Genomic DNA, 24,196 nt, shown 5'->3' with positions numbered 1-24,196 from the left:
ACAGGCTAGGCTTCCCTCCTGGTGTTCCCTCATGGAACCCTCTAGGACCTGGGACCTACCTGGGACACTACAATCCTTTCCCACCCCACTCGGTTGGGAACCACATAGACCACTCCCTTCAGGAGCCCCCCCAAATGCCTCTTCAGACTCTCTGGTACTCACCCAGAAGTCTGCCTCCATTGTAAGTTCCCTGGGGTCAGAGAACTCACACTCCACCTGGTGTTGGCGTAGCTCTGGAAAATAAGGACCAGACATATGCTCTCCAGCAATTACATCACTCTGCCCTTCACATGTATTAACCACAGTACCCTTCACCCAACCACCCAGTAACTCAACCTTGGAAAAGCACTCTACTTCACCCTCCTGAGACTGGTGAGACAGTATCTGTCTGTCCCTGACACTCAACCCATACTCTTCTGGGATGTCTCTACACTCTATATCCAGGACGTCCACCAGGGGGGAACCCTTTTCTCTGTCACTCTCTGCTAGAGTCAGTAAAGTGTCCCTCCCCCCAGTAGGAATATGACTCCCTGTGCCAGTTCCCCAATCCTTCTCAGGGACCCTGTGCATAACGGGAACTACCTCATACCCTTGAACCGCCTGGGGTGTGTCAACTCCCTTCTTCAAGTTGGGCACCACATCTCTGGGCTTGTGCCCTTCTTCAGCAGTACTAGATGCAAGATTTTTGCTGCCACCATCTGAACTGGACTCAGCCCTTCCGGCCTCCAGTTTCAGCTCTTTACAGCTCAGCTCTTGAGCTGCAATCTTTTCTTCTTCCAGGGCTAAGAGTCTTTTTGCCTCAACCTCTGCAAGATACTCCTCTAATTGTTGCTCCTGTCGCCTTTGACCTCGGAGCCATTCATCTATTTCTGGGTCACTGTCCAACTCTGAGTAGTCTTCCTCCTCATCTGAGTAGTCTTCCTCCTCATGTGCGTAGTCCTCCTCCTCATCTGAGGGGTACTTAGTCATTTGGTTTCTTGCTGCCTCTCTCTCTGCCCATCTTTCCTCCCCCCAGACTATGTAGGCATGTAGCATCTCCGCTTTAGTAGATCTCCTTGCTACAGGAAGGCCCCATTGTCTGCAAAGCTTCCTTAGGTCAGCCTTAGTGAGGTGGTCAGTACGAACAAAGAATGAGTAGGTAAGCAATCCCATTCTGATAAGATCTTACTAGCAAAAACCAAAATCCAAAGTCCAAAATATCAATAGTATATCCAGGAGGACATCAGAGAACCAAAAGCCAAAAAAAGATGAAAAATCAAGTTGACCTTCAACTGTGGGTAGGTAGTGAAATACTTAGCTACTGTATGTCACTGCACAAACACAAGTCCTATCCTCACCGCTGATCACCAATGTTAGAAATGGGGTTTTTGGTTGGCAGTCAGGTTGCCCTCTGTCCAAGCAAGAACCCTCACTCTAGTCAGGGTAAGTCACACACAATCCAAAATCAGCCTGTGCTCACCCTCCGGTAGCTTGGCACGAGCAGTCAGGCTTAACTTAGAAGGAAATGTGTAAAGCATTTGTGCAATAAATCATACAACACCATAGCATAACACCACAAAAATACACCACACAGTATTTAGAAAAATATATAATATTTATCTGGGTATCTTCAGGTCAAAACGATCAAAGTTGCAATACGAATTTGTAAAGATATCACTGAAAAGTGATATAAAGTGTCTTAAGTCTTTAGAATATAACAAAGTCTCTTTCAAGCACAAGTACCTGGTTGGGAGTGGAAAAATCTCCGCAGAGGGCCACAAGAGAAGAGGCGCGTGGAAAAAGAGTGTGTGCGTCGATTTCTCCCCAGCACACACGGACTTGCGTTGTTATTTTCCACGCGGGGAAGCTGGCGTCGTTTTCCGGCGCGTGGGCAGTCTCTTTCTGTGGATCGCAGGGATTACCAGATGTCCCGGGTCTGTGCGTGGATTTTCCTGCTTGTTCTCCGGCTGCGCGTCGGTCTGCGGGGCTGCACGTCGAAATTCCGATCTCACGGCAGGCGTCGCGTCGATTTCTCCTCTAGACTTCGATCTGCGGGGCTGCGCGTTGAAATTACGATCTCACGGCAGGCGTCGCGTCGATTTCTCCTCTAGAAGTCGGGCGGCGTTGTCCTTGCGAGGCCGTGCGTCGGATCTTCGATCGTCCCAAGAGCGTCGCGTCGATCAGCGTCGGAGTGCGGCGTTTTTCTCGCCGCGAAACAAGCTGTGCGTCGAAATTTTCAGCGCACGGAGCGTCCAAGTAAAAGAGAGAAGTCTTTTTGGTCCTGAGACTTCAAGGAACAGGAGGCAAGCTCTATCCAAGCCCTTGGAGAGCACTTTCACAGCCAGACAAGAGTTCAGCAAGGCAGCAGGGCAACAGCAAAGGCAGCAGTCCTTTGCAGAAAGCAGACAGGTGAGTCCTTTGAGCAGCCAGGCAGTTCTTCTTGGCAGGATGTAGTTTCTGGTTCAGGTTTCTTCTCCAGCAAGTGTCTGATGAGGTAGGGGAGAGGCCCTGTTTTATACTAAGTTGTGCCTTTGAAGTGGGGGTGACTTCAAAGAGTCTTTAAGAAATGCACCAAGCCCCCTTTCAGTTCAATCCTGTCTGCCAGAGTCCCAGTAGGGGGTGTGGCAGTCCTTTGTGTGAGGGCAGGCCCTCCACCCTCCCAGCCCAGGAAGACCCATTCAAAATGCAGATGTATGCAAGTGAGGCTGAGTACCCTGTGTTTGGGGTGTGTCTGAGTGAATGCACAAGGAGCTGTCAACTAAACCTAGCCAGACGTGGATTGAAGGGCACAACAAGATTTTAGTGCAAGGAAATGCTCACTTTCTAAAAGTGGCATTTCTAGAATAGTAATATTAAATCCGACTTCATCAGTCAGCAGGACTTTATATTACAATTCTGGCCATACTAAATATGACCTTCCTGCTCCTTTCAGATCAGCAGCTGCCACTTCAACAGTGTATGAGGGCAGCCCCAATGTTAGCCTATGAAGGGAGCAGGCCTCACAGTAGTGTAAAAACGAATTTAAGAGTTTTACACTACCAGGACATATAACTACACAGGTACATGTCCTGCCTTTTACCTACACAGCACCCTGCTCTAGGGGTTACCTAGGGCACACATTAGGGATGACTTATATGTAGAAAAAGGGGAGTTCTAGGCTTGGCAAGTACTTTTAAATGCCAAGTCGAAGTGGCAGTGAAACTGCACACACAGGCCTTGCAATGGCAGGCCTGAGACAAGGTTAAGGGGCTACTGAGGTGGGTGGCACAACCAGTGCTGCGGCCCACTAGTAGATTTTAATCTACATGCCCTAGGCACGTGTAGTGCACTCTACTAGGGACTTACAAGTAAATTAAATAGTCAATCATGGATAAACCAATCAATAGTACAATTTACACAGAGAGCATATGCACTTTAGCACTGATTAGCAGTGGTAAAGTGCTCAGAGGTCAAAAGCCAACAACAACAGGTCAGAAAAAATAGGAGGAAGGAGGCAAAAAGTTTGGGGATGTCCCTGTCAAAAAGCCAGGTCCAACACAGGTTCTTCCACATCCAGAGGTAGCAAGCTACCAGTGAAAAGGAGCTGGAACACACCCAAGCCATGAGAGGTCTCTAGTCTTCCAGGCAAGTTGCCATAGTGAACTGAATAAAAAAGCTATCAGCCAGACCGACATTGAGCCATCCAAATTCCTACATGACCCAAAGGGCTGATGTTGTCGCTGCCTGGCTTGGTATATCCATGAGGTCTTGATGAGCCATGGCTGATCGAAAGTCCTGGCCATGGCCTGAAGGCCACAAGTGCTGAAACGTTTTCCAAAATGGAAACAACTTTTTTTTAGAGCATCTCAAGTTCCTTAATGGAACTGCAACTGCTTTTAAAAACAAGTTTTCCATTTTGAAAAACTTCAGTGAGAACAGTCAGTGGTCCCAGGACTATGCCTACTTCTTCTGAAGAAGCCACCCCAATTCACGAAGGTGAATGTGTCCAGAGTGGACTACCTCCCCTTTGCAAATGAGTTACCACACCACCCTGGGAGTCTGTGAATGATCGATAGTTTGCGACCAGAATTACAGTCACAAACCACTGATACATAGGTTACCAAATCCCAATTCGGAAAAAACTATCTTTTTGATTCAGAAAAACATTTCTGAATTGTAAAATGGAGGCAGTACATATGTAAAAGGGATTTTTAAATCGCAACTCCAGCTTTTTACTAAATCAAAGCATTCGATCACAAGAACAGTTTTATATATGGCACCAAACAGTTCACAGTTAAAATGATTTTGGAAATGGAAGATTGATTCAGCCTTCGGATTTTGGCCTTACCTAGACGTTCTAGCGTCATTCCCCTTTATCCAGAAGAAGTCAAAGAGAAAAGTAAGCGAGACTGACAACCTGTTCCTAAATGAGTTGCAACACAGAACACCTGTTTACCTATGCCGTGTTCCACTTCCTGGAATCTTACCTTAATTTATATCCACATTGTTCGATATTTCTATGCAAACTTTACAGTAATTTATTACCTAAACACTTCTAATTTTATTTTGAATAACACTTGCCTGGAGAAATTAAAAAAATATTTGCAATTGCTCTGAAATGTAAACATGACATATACTTAAATATTAAAATGTATCGCTGAAAACAAGATCTTGTGCCCAACTGAAGAGCAAAGAATTACAAATTTCCTAAGGAGTGTGAAAAAGTGAGTTTTCACAAGCAAATACATAAAGAAAACTAAATGCACGACTCCCAATTCGTGATTTTTTTATTTTTTTTTATAAAATCAGATTTTTAAAAAACTTGAAAGTGAGTTTCCCAGAATTCTCAGGACATCCTTATTGTGCTTGTCCTCAGCAATCTACACCCTCTGCCCTTTAATAGTTACAAGGGCCTCATATTCAATCAGTGACTTCTATGGCTTAGTTTGCTAAGCATCCCTGCGTGCAATTGACCAGACCACTGTGACTGTGGCCGGTGTTCTAGGGAAAGGCAATCTAGACAATTAATTCCAGCTGCGGTTTTAGATACAATTTGAATCGGGTGTTCATTAATCCTCTTCTAGATTTTACTCACCTGAAAGTGGTCAAGGCATCAAGTTTCACGGTCGGTCGCTCATATAACTGACAAGGCTTGAAAGACTTCGTTGGCTGAGGCTGGCGGCAAGGGTACTGGTCTACGTACTCTGAGATTAGACATGGCTTCACTGTAGGATCAAAAAGCTTGGTTGGAAGATGTGGACAATGGTGACGCCTGAGAAACAATGGAAAACAAGCAAGTCGTTAGCTTAAAAAATAACATATTTCAACATTACATTATAATTAGCCGTATTATTATCAGTGTTATTGGTGGTATTAACTGTAATAGCAGTTTAGGCTTGTTAGCAATACATTTCTTACCACAGGCACCTGCAAGAGCATTATTGTATTGTATTGTAATCGTATTTATATAGCGCTTACTACCCCGGACGAGGCGTCGAAGCGCTTTTCGATGAGTAGCACGCTACTCTGGAACCCAACAAGAATTAGTGATGGATTAGTATTGTTAAATAATGAGTACAGTTTTAGTATTATTATGAATTAATTTGAGCCGCGGATATGAGAGTTTGTTAGTTAGATTGACTGGAGTAATGGAGGGGTGGAGGAGGAAAGAAAGTGTTAATTGGGAGTATATCCTTCATTTACTCAACCCAAAGGCTTGGGATGAGTAAAGGGGTGAGGAGGGGGAAGAGTATGTGGAAGGGTTAGGGAGAGCATAGTGGCAGGGTGAGATAAATGCAGGAGAATTTAGTAGGGTTGTGTGGGAGGTCACAGTAGTAGAGTGAGGTTTGGTGAGTTAGATGTGGAAGTGGAGGGAAGAGCTTAGGCAGAGATATTTAGGAGATGAAAGTAGTAGAAGGGATTTGGGATGAGTCAGAGTGAGAATGGAGGATAGTTTGAGAGAGACATGACATATGATGATGAGTAGATAAGTGTGATAAGATGAGAGCAGGAATTCATAGATATCTAGTATAACAACCCACCCAGGAGCCATGCAATGATCCACGAACATGCCAAGCACAGAAACAACATATACACATACATACATATATATGTACACACACACACATAAATACACACAAATACACACACATATGCACATACAATACATAATTAGAGCCTGGGTAAAGAAATACTTAGTCAAACAGGTTTAAAGAGTGTGTGTGTATTTTATTGTTATGACATAGTAGCAATACATATTTTCTAAAGAAACTATAAATAAATAGAAATATACATATAATCTGAAAAAATATTTATCAACATAGGCATATGCAGTTCATAGTTGTTTGAATAAGGTGGTTATGAAGGAAAGAGACAACTCTTGAGTAGTTTTCTGAAGACAAGAAAGTTATCTGTGGCTCTTATAGTTGGGGGTAATGAATTCCATAGTTTGGCTGCTTGGACTGAGAAGGATGTACCACCTAGTCTTTTTCTTGTATGGTGGTGTTCTAAGGCGGGGTGCCAATCTTGAGCGGAGGGTCTTTGTTGGATGTATTTGGTTATTTTCTTTCTGATAAAAAGCGGTCCTGTTCCATGTATGTGGCTGAGTTGTGGTTTGCAGTCTCTTGCGGACCCGCCTGGGCATCCTGGAGGGCATTCATCCCCCAAAGGTCCGACCCTGACCGCCTGCTGCAGGAACACCCTCCCCCCCTCATCCCCCCCACCCTCACCACTGGAGTCCTGGCATGAAGGTACACCACAGGTATCAGACATTCCCTCAACTTGGTGGGACAGGTGGGTGACCAATCCACCCAGTAATGAAAAAAAAAAAAACATGACGCCTGACTTGCACTTGGACAATGCCACCATGCAACACTGTAAGCGCCCACTTTCCCTGCCAGTACCCACATGCCAGTTGCGACACTGGCTCCCACAGGCTTCAATCTGTAATCTAGAAACTAATTCTTGAGTTCAGACAAGGCAACCTGCTGAATTTAAGCAAATTACTAAGCAAAGGATAATGAACCAGGATTTGCTCAGTAACAGCAAGGTCAGACCTCATTGCTCGATCCCCACCTGGCAGCGGGCATGTGAAATAAGGCTTACAGAAGGCTGCCCCCCGCACCACTTAGGGAGTCCAAGGCCTTCTAAGTGAGGCTCACCCACTTTATGGGGGCTTAATAGTCTAGGGGAAAAGCCTACCCGGGCAGGCTCAAGAGGAGGGAAGATTGGCTGAGGGCTGAACCCTCTATGACACCCAGGTCCGGGCTCCAGGAGGATACTGACTCTGGGCACCATTAAGCAATGGACCAGAGTGACAGCCCTTAACCATGGTATGGTGGTTCCAGACCGGGGAGGGCCGATGGCCCTCCGAGCTGAAGAACAGACTGGAACCCCTTTAGGTTTCAGCCACCAGGCATTAAAAGAATAAGGATATTCTGGCACCATGCCTTTAAGACCTCCTGTATTCAATCATGCCCCAGAAGTGACAGTTGGGTGACAGGTCAGCTCTTTTTTCTGGCTGCTTCACTAAAGATCCCAAGGTATTATACAGTATAGAGGCACAAGAGCAGTAACAATCCGTGAACAAAATATTCAAAAGTAAACCTAAGAATTATTATCATTATTTACTGTTAGTTTAATAGAACTAATGATAATAATAGTAGCCGTAATATTATTGCTGCTAATTCTATTGTTAATAACAGCAATACTGTTTTCGTTGCTTATCTATGTTACTGTTTGTAGAGAATCTAGGCTTATTTTGTTGTTATTACCAGTAGTAGTAGTAGTAGTAAGTGAATACAACTTTACTGCACAATTATTTAAAATCATTGAAAATTTATACAACCATTTAAACTACTTCATTTGTGATCCTTCAACTAAAATTTCTTGTCCTTATTAAGAAGTTAGGCTCAGTACAATTTTTTGAAATCAATGCAAGTTAACATGAGCTTTGATACTATTATATGTGTGATGGTCTTAACAATTTCCGCCTTAGTGCTATGAGTTAATTACAAGTGCAGATTATTTGGAGCAATATCTCCTTGAAAGCTTTACACAGTCTGCACTGTTTTGCCTTTATGCTGGCCATAGGGGAAGCCCCTTACTGTCAGAAAGCAGATTCTTGCTTGAATAACCATCTCTTCCTCGCTATACTGAGTGGAAGGTCTCAGTACCTTGCGAGGGTCGAGGCCTTTCACGCCTGATGTCCTGGGGCCCAACCTACTATGGGTTCTGAGCAACTGAGTGAAGTACCTCTTCAGTACTTGACTGTCAAAAATAGCGTGGTTGGAACCGTGCTGGTTCCCTCCCTGTGAGGTGGATACAGGGGAGTAAACAGAGGCTTACACTCAAAATGCGCACAGCAGCAGCAATAAAACATTGCCCATCCAAATACTCAATTTTATGAGAAAAACTGAAATATTTTATTTCTACTGCCACAAACACTAAAGAAAAATCCAACACTCACAAATGCCTGCACGATTTCCTGAGGTCGGCGCTCTAGTTCCTTGGTGGCACCCAGTCCCGCTTCCTCCTCACTCTAGTGATAATGGTTATTCCCAGTTTACCAATGGCAACATCTATGGTATCCCCACTAGTACTCTGAGTCTCACCAGTCTGCTATAACTCTGTTCTAAAGTCAAAAGTGTTTCAGAGCTGACACACTGTCTAACTAGCAAGTTCCCCTGGGGCCAACTAGCTCAAATTCAGTCTTACCTGCACCTACAGGCTTGGAGGATCCGGGGTTCCTGAGCGCGTTCCTATGTGGGCATCGGAGCAGCATCGACTGGTTTAGGTGAGTTCATTATACACGGCCCAGGCAGGATGCACTCACTGATCTCTGATCTCCTCACACACAGTGGATCTCCTGTAGCGACTAGAAGTTACTCATGGCTCCTCATTGTAGGTAAGTCTTTTGGGGCCAGATGTATCAAGCGTTTTTGAATTCACAAATGGTGCGAATGGCCATTTGTGAATGCAAAAATGCCTTTCAGTATGTATGAAAGGCATTCGCTATGCAATTTTAAGGAATTGCTAAAATAGCGATTCCTTAAAATTGCGAGCCCGTTTAGAGAATCGCAAATTGCAATTCTCTAAATAAGAAATTGCAAATAAGGAATCCTTATTTGCGATTTCTTAAGTACATGTATCAAGCTTTTCCTTAATGTGAATTGGGCATTAAGGAATCGCAATTACCATCAAATACAACTTGGTGGTAACCATGTGCAAATTTTAAAAATGCATTTTTAAAATGGACATGTAACGCACACATGCCCCCTTGGCATATGTGCTACTTACATGTCCTTAAACAATTTTTTGGGGTGCAGCAGAGGGAGCCTCAGGCCCCCAGCACCCTCTGGGTTTTACATTTCCCAAATTGCGAATTCCAGTTAGGAAATCGCAATTTGGGAAATGCAAAAAATTCACAAATATGGGCCTACAGGCCCATAGGTGCGAATGGGCTCAGAATCGCTATTTGCGATTCGGTAATAGTATTTGCGATTTTTAAGAAATCGCTATTACCGAATTGCAAATATGATACATACCATTTTGCGACTCTGAAATAGCGATTTCTTAAAATTTGCTATTAGAGAATCGCAAATGGATTCTTGATACATCTGGCCCTCGGTCTCTCCCACAACACGTGGGAAGATGGCAAGAAGTTCCCAGTGTTCCTGGGGTAGATGCGAAGGGGAATCGCAAGGTGGTCTCATTGCTCGGACGATGCTCTAGGTCAGTACACACTAATGGCTAGTTGTGGTGAGCCCTTCTGGCATATGGGGTCACTGCGTCCCTACTATACACAGGCAGTAACTCACTTGACAAAGCAGGTGTCCACACTGCAGCCTCTCAAGACATATGGGGTTAATGATCCTCAGTTGTGCATGGGCTCTGGCCTGATCAGACCCTCACCCAGCAGGGAGTTGAGCAGTCTTGGCCTCCAATCCTGTGTACACAGTCAGAAGTCTTGCCAAGCTTCCATTCCTTCCACAGCCCATCTGATTGCTCGGTCAAGTTTCCCTTCTTATAGTCCATTTGCAGACACCAAATGTGATTTAGAGTCTGAGTCTTTGAAGTTCATGTTGGGGGTCTACTTCTTTTGAATTGCCCACTCATCTTCCCTCTCTTCCTCTTGAAATCAGTCTATCACAGCAGGAGTGACTCCAAAGCGGATAGCCATACAGCACAGTCCATGGAAGTGACAAGAGTACATACTGGAATGTTAGCCAGAGTGATGTATGAAACCCCAGCTCTACTGTTTATGATTCTCTTATGTGCCCCATCTCCTTACTGAGATGTGCCCAGGCCCTTTGCTTGTGATCTTTCACTGAGTCAAAGAGAACTCTTTGAAGTGTATGGAGGAGGAAAGCCTGGCTCCCCCACCCCCCAGTGTATGTCACGCCCAGATTACATGAAGGCAGCAAAACGCAAAGCTGTCTGGGGGGATTCCTCAACCTCCTTACCTCATGCTTCACTATGCAGGCCTGGGTCTCCCAAAATGGAACCCAGCGTCCTCTAAGTATTGTATTCTTCATAGGCACACATACACCCATTTATACACATTTATACAGCATACACACACTGCACAGCACTGTATCCTTCCTGTACTGTACCATTCATAGACACAATTACATCCAGCACATGCATTCAATATGCATGCACTGTACAGTGCCACAATACCCCTGTATTGCGCCGTTCCCAAGAACACATACACCCAGCGCAGATACACCACTCTTGCACTGCGCAGCACTACATACCCAACTGATGTAGACCAAGAGTGAAAAAAAGCACACAGCAGCAGATAGTAATTAAATGAGCCCGTAGAACTCACTCCAATGACACAAGTTAAAAAGGACCCGTTCACTCCTGCTGATCATTACATGGTGTGCTGCCACCACTACACACATGCTGCTTAACTGCTGGTGAGGGCAGTAGCCTTCCACCACACTGAAGCACCCATCCAGGATCAGCAAGACCGCAATCCATGAGGCAGGCCTATATCATGGTGCACATGTATGATCTGTGTTTGCCAATGACAACAAAAATCAGCACCAGGCATCAGTACAGTTGGGCACTCCTTGCAGGAGTGCACGTCCATATGGAGGACTTTTCCGTCCCAACGTGTTTATTTAATACTATCCAGCCATGCTCCTTTTTGCCCCAAATTAGTTATCTTCGTCTTTGGCAAAATATATTATTTTTCTTACTGTAGCACTAGTTTTGTTTGTTTGTTTGTTGGGTTGGAAAGGTCACGATCCAGATGGTTTGTAACTGCAAAGTTTCTAGGAAAGCTTCCAGATATATTACCATGGGATGGTGTTTTCAGAGTCGTTTATGACCTTACACAGAGGATATTTTAAGTGCCCTTCTGAGGCAGCTCGAAGTGTGGAGCAATAGGCTATGAGGAAGGCATTCTGAATATATGCTTGCTTGTGCAGACTGAACTCCAGACGCACTCGAGCTTGAGCTGAGCTATCTGGGACACTGAGAATAACTCCGTAGGTGTGGCACAGAGCTGCATCGGGACATTTGGCACTTTTCCAGTGTAAAATTATCGGACCAAAAGTTAAATGTACTCTTGATTTACTTGCATGAGTGGATTAAGTGGCAGCCCGATAGCTTGCCCATTACTAAAATGAAAGAGGTGTTTATTGCTATGGTTGTTGTTTTCATAAATGACCTTTGTCTCTTTGGACCACCCTTCTGGTCCAGCCTTAAGCCAAAATATTTATATCTGTTGGTACTTTCCAACCTTCTCTGGTTTAAATACCAACTTCCTTTCTTGTGAATCTTAGATTTCCACAATATTCTCTTCATTAATATAATTTATTTAATGGCCAATTGTCGTTTTGTCTAAAATTACAGTACTATCTGTGAATTGTAGAATTTTAAAAGACTGTCCCAATATTTTAGTGGGAAAGGAGGGTGCTTTCTTCAGGGCGGTTTCTAGGTGGCTAGACATAAATTAAAGATTACAGGAGCTAAAACGCAACATTGCTTCAATCTTGTGAATGCACTGATTTTATGGCAAGACCCAGAGGCTAACATTATGCAGTCTCCTTTATTTTCGCTATTCACAGAAGCTCATTTAAAGAATTTAGAACACAAGAATTTCAACTCAATAAAAACAGAACCCTCAGTCCTCACCCTTCTTGTTTGCTGCTGCTCCTGCAGTTAAGTACTGGTGTAAGAGAGGGTGAAATGATTTGAATATTCAGAGTTTTCTTGTTGAAGGAAAGACTTTATATTATAATTATAAATGTGTAAGCTCTTAGAATGATTTAAACATAATAAGTTTTACTTAGTTTACGGTAACTTTGAGTTGGCTTTATGAATTCCTTAATGGGTTCATTGTTTATGTATCAAGTGTAAGGCTTGTTTCTGTGGTTTTGGCAATCCAACATCATTCTTTAGAGGTTCACTTGAATTTTAGTATTTAGCATGTACCTGTGTAGGTTTCTAAATTGAGGCGGTTGTTGCATGAGCGGTCTTGTTAGGTGCTGTTTAGCCTGCTTGACGGATCAGGCCTGTGTGCTGGATTCCTCGTGCCACTTCTGTTGGTTGCTTATCAGCTACCAACATATTAAGCCCACATGCAGGATTCATCGAGCCACTACTGTTAGTTGCTTACCAACTAGCAGGGAGTCAGGCCCGTGTGCTGCATTTATCAGGCCACCTCTGTTGGTTGTTGGTAATTAACATTGTGGCCAGCCCCCGTACTTGATTCCTCGTGCAGCCTAAATATTGTCCGAAAACTAGCAATAATGCCAACCAGGATTTCAGTTTTGCCGTGCTGACAGCCTGTTTTTCTTCTAAATGGGTGGTGTGTTATCTAATTTCCTACGGCAACGACAGCAGAAAATTAATGACTTCCAAATTTAATTCAAGCCCTCTGTTTTCTGAAGGAAGTCCTTCCATTATAGGAAATTCTGTTCTCCATGCCTATAGAAGTGCCTTCCCAGGGTGTTTTTGTGTTTTGAGTGTCTGCCATTTAATGCAGTATTATACCTCTACCTGTATTTTGTACTCTTTTGTAACATGCACACAGCACCTTTCCTTTTACAACGTATCATTTGCTACCTCTTATATCTTGTTTGCTTTTGATACATGCACAACGGCCACCACTGCCTCATGTAACGTAACTATTGTTTTAGTGTTTTGAGTGTCTACCATTTATTGCAATTTTTTTTACCTCTACTCGTACTTTATTTGCTCTTGTAACCTGCACACGTCACTTTTTCCTTTCGTAACGTATCGTTTGCTACCTCGTGTATTTTTTTTGCTCTTGATACTTGCACAATTATCACTATTGCCTCATGTATTGTAACGTTTGTTTTTGTAACAGGCTCACTTGTAATTCTTCTCCTCTTGTATCTTTACTTTGCCTATTGTGAAGCGCTCTGACACCTTCGGGTAAAGTCCGCGCTATATAAAAACGCATTAAATAAATACAAAATAAATAAAAATTAGACAATGTTCATAATAACAATGTCAGCAGCTTTGTTTTCACACAAGTTAGACCAATGTGGAAATGGAGGAAGGATTCGTTTGTTTTTTGGGGCTTAGTGATTGGTGAGGAGTACTATGACATCATAAGACGGCCATTTTGGGAAGTTGGGCAACTTCCTTTTGTTTCCAATGGAGGTATGTCTTGACAGAAGGGTTGTTTAGACTGTCAGTTACAAGTGGCAGTTGCTGGCAGCTTATTCATCAGTGACTGAGGGGTTTTCAGCAGTGGTGAGAAGAATTTAATAGCTCATAGGTAGTCTATGCACTTTTCTGAAAAGAGATTGTTTATATTAATTCTAGTAAAGATATTTAGGTGTTGGTTTTAGTGTAATTTATTAAGATGAGTGAGGACAGGACTCATTTGGTTGACGAGGCTTTGAGGAGAGGTTAAAGGTAACCTTGGATAAGTTGACACCTGAAAATGGTAATAGGATGGAGAAAAAAATCAGAGGTAATGTTACAAAGGAAGAAAATAACCTCAGAGAAAGAGAGGTTCGGGTCAGCAGGTGAGACTTATCAAACAGAGAAAAGGGGTAAAGTAGCAAAAAAGAGGAAACACCTTTCAGTGGGTTTTACTTAACCTAAGAGAAGGAAATCTGCAGTGGCAGAACATGGTGACTGTGTTAGCACGAGGACACACGTGGTGGGCGGTTCAAAGGCCCAGAAATGGAGGCAATAGGTATGAAGAATATTCGTGCACACACTGTGGTTCAGTGTGATGAGACCTCAGGGAGTGCTGCAGCTGAATTGAGCTGCTCATCGGCTTTCAATTCACATGAGTTAGATTATGAAGAGGTTCATAGGAAATGGGAAGTTCACGAAAAATTGAGAGAAAAAGAACAAGACGTTTTAACAGATACTATGTTTGACCCTTTTTCAACAAGGGACCCTTATCTCCTGAATGGGTCCAAGAATGCACATTCTTGGCTCAGAAAACAGACTCCTAAAGTGGTTAGGGTCAGGCTAAGATCAGAATGTCCTAGGCCATCTTTAGAGGAAAAATTCACAGCAACCCTGGAGCTGGACTCAAAATTTTTGGCAGTCCTAGGTAAAGAAGGCTGTGATCCTCATAAGGGTCTTGATAAAGGATTATTTATTTGCCAGGATAGACTTTTGGATGTTATTGCACCTTTGCTGTGTGTTTGCTGGAGAATGCAAATACGGTGCTTTCTGTAAAGTGCAGGAAACGTATATTATAAAAAATAGATCAAAGGGTGGTGCAAATAATGAACCTGGTTCTTCTGCAAAAGGCTTGCTTTTTGGTGATGAGTTCATCAAATCAATGTCTAAATTTGTATGGGCTTATTCCTCTATTCTGAAGTCAGAAGGTGACATTAAAAAACTATTTAGTGATCGTGTTTTTGGATGGATTGGGAGATCAAGGGTTTTTTTCCCTGTTGAGGAATGGGAATTACAAGAGGATTGTTTTCCTGAGGCTATGCCCCCTCACAAGGAAAAGGATCATGGAGATCCTCCTGTTTCTATCCGCAACCACAGCAACCAAGAGGACGAGGTAGTTGTGTTGAACAATGGATTCGAGGATCAGGTGAGGTCAGACCTTACTGTTATTTCAATTAAGTTGGGCGGCAGACTTGCCCAATTTTATTACAAATTGGTGAGAGGTAATGGAAGATCCTTGGGTTCTTCAAACGTTGAGAGGTTATTGCATAGATTTTTATAAAGGAGCCAATTCAGGCCTGGATTCCAAGGGTATTCCAGTTCAATGCAGAACAAGCAAGGCTGGTAGACAAAAAGGTTTTGGAGCTGAAAGGGAAAGGTGCAATAGCGGAAGTGTTTCAAGAACAAGGAGGGTTTGTAAGCAGTATTTTTCCGGTTGAGGAAAACGACAAAGGCATGAAACCAATAATAAGTCTAAATGATTGAGTGGTATATCACTATTTCAAAATGGAGGGCAAGCATATGTTAAAAGACATTATACAGTCAGGAGATTGGTTGATTTGTTTGGATTTATATTTCTGGTTTCCAAACCTCATCAGAAGTATCTCAAATTCATTTGGGGTGGAAGAATGTGGAAGTCTGTTTACCTTCCTTTCGGACTTTCATCAGCCCAGTGATGCTTTGTGAAAGTATTACGTCCAGTGGTGTGTTTTCTGAGAGAGAAAGGTGTCCGGTTGACAATTTAACTGGACGATATTCTGATCATGGAACAAGGCAAGTTGAGACTGATGGAGTATACATTAATAACAGTGAATCTACTGGAGAGTTTAGGTTTTGTAGTCAGCAGGGAGAAATCCAGTTTACATCCTAAATAGGAAACTCAGCTTTTAGGTTTTGTGGTGAACACGGTGGATGGGGTGTTAAATCTCCCCAGAGAAAAATTGAAAAGGATAAGAATGGAGACTTGAAGGGTATTACAGCAAGATTAGATTTCTTTGAGGATGTTACCGAGACTGGTTGGTCTTTTATTTTCCATGATCCAGACCATTTTTTCTCGACTTTTGAATTATCTGGCTTTGCAGAGGTCGAAAGGAATGTATCTGAGAAGTGGTTTGAGATATTCAGAGGAGATTGTTCTCTCGGAAGAAGCGAGAGAGAAACTCCGATGGTAGTTAAGGAACATGGAAGCATGGAATAGGAGAGCAATTTTTGTAGAAAATCCAAATTTAATAATAGAGTCGGATGCAAGATTAGATGGCTGGGATGCGCGGTGTGGTGCAGTTTCAACAGGAGTTGGTTGGACAAAGGAGGCGAAGAAGATGCATATAAATTGTCTGGAATTGATGGGAGGTTCTTTTGCCAAAAAGAGTTTTGCAAAGGACAAAGTGAAGTGTTCTGTGCTCTTACAGATGGACAATGTGTCGGCAGTAAGGTAAGTTATGTTAACAAACTTGGGGGTCCAAAATCGAAGGATTTAGCAGACCTAGTAAAGGTTTTCTGAGAATTTTGTTTAAAGAGTGGGGTTCATGTTCATGAACACATTCCAGGTGCGAGTGATGTGGAGGCAGATTGGTTTTCATGGAATCCTCAAAGATACGAGAGATTGGAAGTTAAACAGGACAGTTTTCTTTTAGGTGAAAAAAATATGGGGCCCTCTTTGGGATGGATCTGTTTGAGAACAAACTGAATGCTCACGTGGGCAGGTATTTCAGCTGCTGTCTGGATCCAGAGTCAGTGGGGGATGCATTTCGTTGAGATTGGAGGGGTCTCAGTCCTTATGCATTTCCTCCTTTCTCAGTGATTGCACAGGTGACTATGATGGCACAAAGATGGAAGGGGATAACAGTAGTAATTTCACCTCTCTGGAAGGCTTGGGTATGGCATCCTGTTCAATTGGAAATGTCAGTGTGCTTTCCATTTGTGTTACCAGGGTTTTCAGAGCTCCTGTAGGGTCCAGCAGGTGAATTTAATACTGTCAGATCAATTGAGTTTGGTGACTTGGAGAATTTCAGGAGAGTATGGGAGGTACCAGGCATTTCACACCAGGCTTCAAAACTTATTAAGGAATCCTGGGTTCCAAGAACAAGAACAATGTAGAGATTGGCATGACAGAAATGGGTTTGCTGGTGCACGGAGAGGAAATTTGATTCAGTTTCAGTGTCTTCAGTGCAAGTGGTGAATTATTTATCAGAAAGGTATGAGGATGGATTATCTTATAGGATTGTGAAAATGTATAGATCAGCAATTGCTGCATGTCATGAATTAGTCGGTGGTCTTTCAGTGGGTCAGGATGTTATGGTAAGAAGGTTAATGAGAAGCGTTTGAAATGCTAAGCCTCCAGTTTATAAGCATTATTCTATTTGGCATGTGTTAAAAGTTTGGGATTTGCTGGACAGTTGAGACTCAAATCAGTTGCTGATTTTGAGGGATTTAACTTTGAAATTACCTTTATTACTGTGTTTGAATTCATTCAGATCTATCCTGAGCAACTGCCAATGGTTAGACTTATTGCAAGCGTCCTTCTAGCACTTTTTGTATGTTTGATGCTTCAGGAACCAAACAGTGGATGCACAAGAACTTTTTTAGCATCCTGTTCTACTTCCTTTAAAGTGTGCCCCAAGTATTGAGGGGCATATTAATACTTCGTTTGCGCCGAATTTGCGTCGTTTTTTTCGACGCAAATTCGACGCAAAACTAACTCCATATTTATACTTTGGCGTTAGACGCATCTAGCGCCAAAGTTCATGGAGTTAGCGTCATTTTTTGGCGTGAACACCTTCCTTGCATTAATGAGATGCAAGGGAGGCGTTCCCGTCTTAAAAAATGACTCCCAGGCATGTGCGTGGTATTTATACTCCCGGGCAAAAATGACGCCCGGGAGTGGGCGGGGCAAAAAAACCCACATTTGCGCCTCTTTTTAACGCCTGGGTCAGGGCAGGCGTTAAGGGACCTGTGGGCTCAGAATGAGCCCAGAGGTGCCCTCCCCTGCCCCCAGGGACACCCCCTGCCACCCTTGCCCACCCCAGGAGGACACCCAAGGATGGAGGGACCCATCTCAGGGAAGAAAAGGTAAGTTGTGGTAAGTATTTTTTATATTTTTTTTTTGTGGCATAGGGGGGCCTGATTTGTGCCCCCCTACATGCCACTATGCCCAATGACCATGCCCAGGGGACATAAGTCCCCTGGGCATGGCCATTGGGCAAGGGGGCATGACTCCTGTCTTACCAAAAAAAAATGGCGCAAATCGGGTTAAGATGATTTTTTTGCCTCAACCTGACTTGCCCCATTTTGAGACGCCCATACGCCATTTTCCCCTACGCCGGCGCTGCCTGGTGTACGTGGTTTTTTTTCACGCACACCAGGCAGCGCCGGTCGGCTAACGCCGGCTAACGCCATTCTATAAATACGGCGCCCGCATGGCGCTTCAGAATGGCGTTCGCCGGCACTAATATTTTTGACGCTAAGCTGCGTTAGCGCAGTTTAGCGTCAAAAAGTATAAATACGGGCCTATATGTGAACCTAGCTGACCTGTCAATCACGATTAGACACTCAAGTATGATTTGACACTGTAGTGTCAACAAGAATGCCAACAGCCTCACCATGCATATTCAGAGGAGTCGTCTTTTCCCATTCAAGTCAGCCTACTGTTTGCTCCTGGGAGGCATTTTACATCTATTCACACCTATTCAAGGCTAATTACTGACTGGGAGCAGCTAATCAGCCAATCTAAATTAGCCCCCAGGAACTTCAGGCAGGGGAAAGGTATTTTCTAAATGTTACTTTCCCTTAATATTTATTAAGGCTCCAAACTACTGAATTTGGTTTTTAATAACTTCTACAAAAGTTGCTTGTTTATTTTTCTAGCTGCTCCCATTCCTGAGATACAATATTAGTTGTTAATCTGTACTCTGGCTTTCTACATACTACTAAGCTAGGCTGCCACAGAGAAAATAGCTTTTGGATACGGGTACATTTCTACATGTGCTACTTTTAAATACCATTCACTTTGCTTTGTGGGCTACTTGAGGTGACATTAATTTTTTAAAAGTAAAGTTTTGACCTGTCATAAGGTTGTATTTTGACACGTTGACTTGTAATTTCTACAGTGCTGCGGTCAGACTACAATAGTAGGCCTGGAAGCCACGTTTGCACTGCCACTGTAGGGGATGGCACAATAAATGCTGCTGCCTACCAGTGGCATTTCACTTCCAGGCCCTAGGTACATTTTGTAAAATTTTCTTCCATGTACTAGGGACTAATGGGCAAGTAAATATACCAATTAGCAGTATGGCAATTCAACCATGTTTGAAGAGGAGCACAGGCACTTTATTCCTGGCTAGCAAGTATGTGTGCAGGGTTCTAAAGCCACAAAGGGCAAAAATATATCCAGGGCAACCACTTCTAGTAATGCTCTCAATTGATAGTAGGCTGAGGAGGAGGACTGACTCTTTTTGTAAATAGGCACCAGGAATGATCCCCACCAAATATTTGGGACAGCATTTATCTTGAGCCAATGAGCATATAGTGAAGCTAAAACCTTTGCCATAAATCCATATTGACTTTAAAGAGTGACCCAAGTAATTCATTAGGATTACCCTTCTGGTGGACCTTACTCTAGATTTTATGTCAGACATGTAGATTACTATTTCCTGCTGGTTGGGTGTTGAAATTGGGGAGATCATTATCTCCTGGTATATTTATAATTCTCATTATTGATAATCATCATCATGTACTCTAAGCAGTCAGGCCCTCTGGGTACCGGACCTTTAGCAGGGTGTGGGGCACCCCTCCTTGTGGGAAGAGACTAGGGAGGTGGTTCTACCTGGGCCCCAGGAGCAGTGAGAGCTATCCCTGAGCTACTGGCCTTAGGCCCCTCCCCCAATGTCACCCAACCTGCAACTAGGCCTCTCATGTGATCGGCAAGGCCCCTGCCTCACCAACTGACATCAGGAGATGTGCGCCAGGAGCGGAAACTGGGACTCCTGATCTCTGGAAGATTGTGGTGGGCTGGGACCTGAGTGGAGGTGAGACCAGGGGCCTTGGGGGACAGTGCGGCCTTGCAGGTCCCGGGGGGTTTCTTCTGCCACTTTCCCTCTTCCTGTGCCTCCATGCCCCCAGAGTATAAGGCCCTGTGAGTACTGGACCAACCACTGTAGGGCCTGCAAAGGATATACGTAGACCCAGAGGACTGGTGCGGCCCGTCCCCTTGGGGTGGATCTGACAGCAATACGTTGGGGACCCCTTCTTGCATGCTCAATCAATCAATCACTGTTTTTTTTAGAGCACACTACTCACCTGTAGGGTCTCAAGGCACTGTGGGGAATGTCCTCAGGGTTCAGTCGAAGAGCCAGGTCTTGAGGTCCTTCCTGAATTGAGGTAGCAATGGCGACTGTCTGATTTGGTGAGGTAAGGTGTTCCACCATTTTTCCACAAGTTAGGTGATCGATCTCCCTCCAGCCGAGGTCTTCTTTACGGGGTATGTGGGGTGGGGGGCGACTGCTGAGAGGAGCAAAGAGGTCTGGCAGAGGAGTTAAAGGTGATGAGGTGGTTGAGGTAGCTGGGTCAGGGGTTGTGAAGGGCCCTGTAGACATGTATGAGGAGCTTGCAGTGATCCTCATCTCAACGGGTAGCCACTGGAGATCTTTCAGGTGTCCTGTAATGTGTTCTTGAAGGCGGATGTTAAGGAGAAGTCTGGCGCAGGAGTCCTGGATTTGTTGCTGTTTGCTCAGGTTCTTCTTCGTGGTTCCAGCACAGAGGGTGTTGCCGTAGTCAAGTCTGCTTGTGATCAGGGCATGTGTCACAGTTTTGTGACAGTCACTTGGGATCCATCTGAAGATTTTCTGTAGGAGTCAAATGGTGTGAAAACAGGTGACAGCGACTGAGTTGACCTGTCTTGTCATGTTGAGCACTGAGTTGAGGACAACACCGAGATTGCGTGCATGGTCTATAGGGGTGAGGAGGCTGCCAAGTGTTGAGGGTCACCAGGAGTCGTCCCAGGCCGAGGAGGAGGGTCTCAGCATGAGGATCTCAGTCTTGTCGGAGTTGAGCTTAAGGCAGCTCTCCTTCATCCAGGCCCAACTGCTTCCATCTGGTTTTGGAAGTTCTTCTTGGCCATTGTGTAGTTTTCAGTCAGGGAGATGATCAGCCGGGTGTCATCAGCGTAGGAAACAATGTTCAGTCCATAGTTTCTGATGATCTGGGCGAGCGGGCCACGTAGATGTTGAACAGTGTGGGACTCAACAAGGATCTTTTGGGTACTCCATAGCTGATCTCTGTAGGTTCTGGCAGGTGTGGTGAGAGTCTGACTCTCTGTGCTCTGCCTGTCAGGAAGGAGTGTATCCACTGAAGGGACTTGCTGTGTATGCCTCCTGTGTGGAGTCTGGCACATAGGGTGCAGTGGGACATTGTATCGAAGGCGGCCGATGGGTCTAGTAGTATGAGGGCTGCTGTTTGGCCGTGGTCGAGGAGGGTAGCCTCTGTGCTGTGGTTGGTTCTGAATTCTGATTGGGAGATGTCCAGGATGTTGTTGTCCTCGATGTGTTGGCAGAGCTGGGCGTTGATTGCTTTTTCAGTGACCTTGGCTGGGAATGGCAGAAGTGAGATAAGGTGGAAATTCTTGAGATCCGTTGGGTCAGCTGTAGGTTTCTTCAAGAGCGGGCAGATCTCAGCGTGCTTCCACTCCTCGGGGAAAGTGCCCCGACTCTAGGGAGCAGCTGATGGTTTTGAGGAGCTTGGGTGCAATAGAGGCACTGGCCTTGCTGAAGATGTAGTGGGTGCAGGGGTCGGTGGGAGCTCCGGAGTGAATTCTGCTCATGATGAGCAAGTCTCATCCGTTGTGAGGGGGAACCAGGCATGCAGAAACAGTGGGGGTTCAGTGGATCCGGGTTGGGATATTGGTGGTGGGTTCAGAGATTCTTGGGGTCCACAGATGTCACTGAGGGTGTTGATGAGATGATCCTCTGAGGTCTTGTTTCATTTTCTGTGGGGGGGGCGGGCTATGTAGGCATGAGCTGTAGGTGTGGTGATGGAAAAATGGATGCAGTGGTGGTCAGTCCAGTGTAGCGATGTTGAGTCATCAATGGTGACTGTAGGAAGCTGACTTTATACCAGGTCCAGGAATCCCCTTCCCGTGAGGTGTAGACAGGGTCTAGGAAGCCAGGGCTCTCTAGAGGTAGCTGTGGATGAGCACCCAACACTTATCTAGGAGACATGCAAAGCCTATGCAATACCACTATAGTCACACAGCACTTACACACATTAAAGAACCACACAGTGTTACAAAAATAAAAGTTCTTTATTATGGTAACACAAAAGCTAAAATACTGAATAGGCAGTACTCCAATAGGAGGTAGGTAAACACACTATTGTGTACAGATTAGAAGTCAGTGATTAGCAGAGAAAGCAATAGCAAATAGTAAAAACAATAAAAACTAGTGAAGGCCCTTGGGGAAGACCAAACAATATACAAAGTGAGTGAAATGTGAAAGACAGTACCTCACCCAAAGAAATGGAATTAGTAGAAAGAATTGAGCTGGCGGTACCAGGGTGCCCCCCAGCGACCAGTCGAGAAGAGGTAAGTACCTGGTTCTTCCCCAAACCCACAGGAGAATTTTGGAAAAGGACTGTGTAAGACCCATACAAGACTGGAAGAAACCAAAGGTGGATCCTGACAGAAGAGGACCTGCAAAAGAAGGGGACTAAGTCCAGTTCGAGTTGGTGTGTCTGACTGTGGCAGGAGCCACTACCCACCCTTCTGTGGATACAGGACCAGGTCGACAGTGGCTGAAGAAAGTGAGCAGTGCAGCACAGAAGCAGAAGAGGAGTTCCAGAAGTGATGCAAGTGATGACCCAAGTCGGCGGTCGTGATGCATTCAGTGAGTGGTGCTTGAAAACCACAAACAAGCCTTGGCAAATGAAAAAGGCGGAGAAGAAGGGTTTGCAAGGCTGAAGAGGACCAGCAAAGTCCAGGGGACTCAACCCATGAAAGAGAATCCAAGGTGACCCTCATCAGCTGGGAGAGTCACAGGAAGAGGAGGTAGCCACCACAGGCAACCCACTGGCAGCAGGCACAGGAGTCTCAGTGTGGTCCACTCAGCACACCTCAAGAGAAGTCCCATGTCGCTGGAGAAGCAGGCAGGAGACTGTGCTTTGCACGAAGGAGTGCTGGGGGCTAGGGCTACAAGGAGCATGAAGGTCCCTTGGAGGAGAAACAAACAAGCCTTGGTAGCTGCAAGAGTCGCGGTGCACAGGGATACTGTCCTCCAAGGAGAGGCAAGGGCTTACTGTCTCCCATGTTGGACAGCTGGTAGAGAGGCCCTAGGGGACCACTCCAGACTACAACCTGTGATGCAGGAACCACGCAGTTCCAGAGGAGAGAGAATCCATGCAGCCGGTTGTCAATGCAGTTGGTGCCTGCGGATGCAGGGGAATGACTCCTTCACTCCAAGGGAGATTCCTTCTTACTTCTTGTGCAGGCTAAAGACTTGTTGCCCTCAGAGGATGCACAGCCAGGGAACTGTTGCACTTGCAGGAAGAAGCCAGAGAAACAATGTTGCAGAGCAGAGTTGTCGCTGGAGTTGCAGATTTCGGTTCCTGGAGGGCCCAGTTGCAGTCCCGGTGGCCAGAAGATGAAGTTAACGATGAAGAGTAGTCCTGCTGGAATCTAGCAGGGTGACCACCTATCAGGAGGGGGCTGTGACTTCACCTGCCTGACCTGGCATCTCAGATGCTCCCAGGGGCCTCTGTCCAGCATGGATTCAAGATGGCAGAATCAAGAGGCCACCTGGAGGAGCTCTGGGCACCACCCCTGCGGTGGTGATGGACAGAGGAGTGGTCACTCCCCTTTCCATTGTCCAGTTTTGTGCCAGAGCATGGACCAGGGATCCCTGAACTGGTGCAAACCAGTTTATGCAAGGATGGGACCAAATGAGCCTTCACAGCATACCAGTGCCTTGGGGAGTCTACCCCCCCCCAAGCCACCTAACACTTATTTCCATGGGAGGGGTAGTTACCTCCCTCTCCCACAGGAAATCCTTTGTTCTGCCTTCCTCTGCCTGAACTGTTCAAGCAGCAGGAGGGCAGAACCACAGAAGACTAGAAGGAGCAATGCTGGGGGTCCTCAAAGGAGCCCATGGAGTGCATGGAATCATACAACCAACACTGGGAATAGTACTTCATCCTGCCATCTAGGCTGGGAGGACCTGCGATAGGGGTGACTTACAGTGACCTGGTGGAGTAAGCTGTAGTGAAAGGGTCCATGCACCTTTTCACAAAGGCTGCAATGGCAGGCCTGCAGGCACATTTTGCATGGGCTCCTATGGGTGGCACAATA

General features: G+C 45.0%; 1 protein-coding gene across 1 annotated transcript in view; it reads right to left on the bottom strand.

The window, feature by feature from the left end:
* The window catches only part of SAXO1 (stabilizer of axonemal microtubules 1), a 356,540-nt gene that overhangs the window by 193,044 nt on the left and 139,300 nt on the right, over window positions 1-24,196 (bottom strand). Inside the window, exon 2 of the mRNA XM_069239449.1 lies at window positions 5,054-5,230. Coding sequence (XP_069095550.1) covers window positions 5,054-5,230 — 177 coding nt within the window. The remainder of the gene's footprint in view (window positions 1-5,053; window positions 5,231-24,196) is intronic.

The sequence above is a fragment of the Pleurodeles waltl genome, chromosome 1_2 (assembly GCF_031143425.1).
Source record: "Pleurodeles waltl isolate 20211129_DDA chromosome 1_2, aPleWal1.hap1.20221129, whole genome shotgun sequence".
In the NCBI taxonomy this organism is placed as follows: Eukaryota; Metazoa; Chordata; class Amphibia; order Caudata; family Salamandridae; genus Pleurodeles; species Pleurodeles waltl.
The sequence above is the reverse complement of the archived record's forward strand: the minus strand, read 5'-3'. Positions and strand labels throughout refer to the sequence as shown.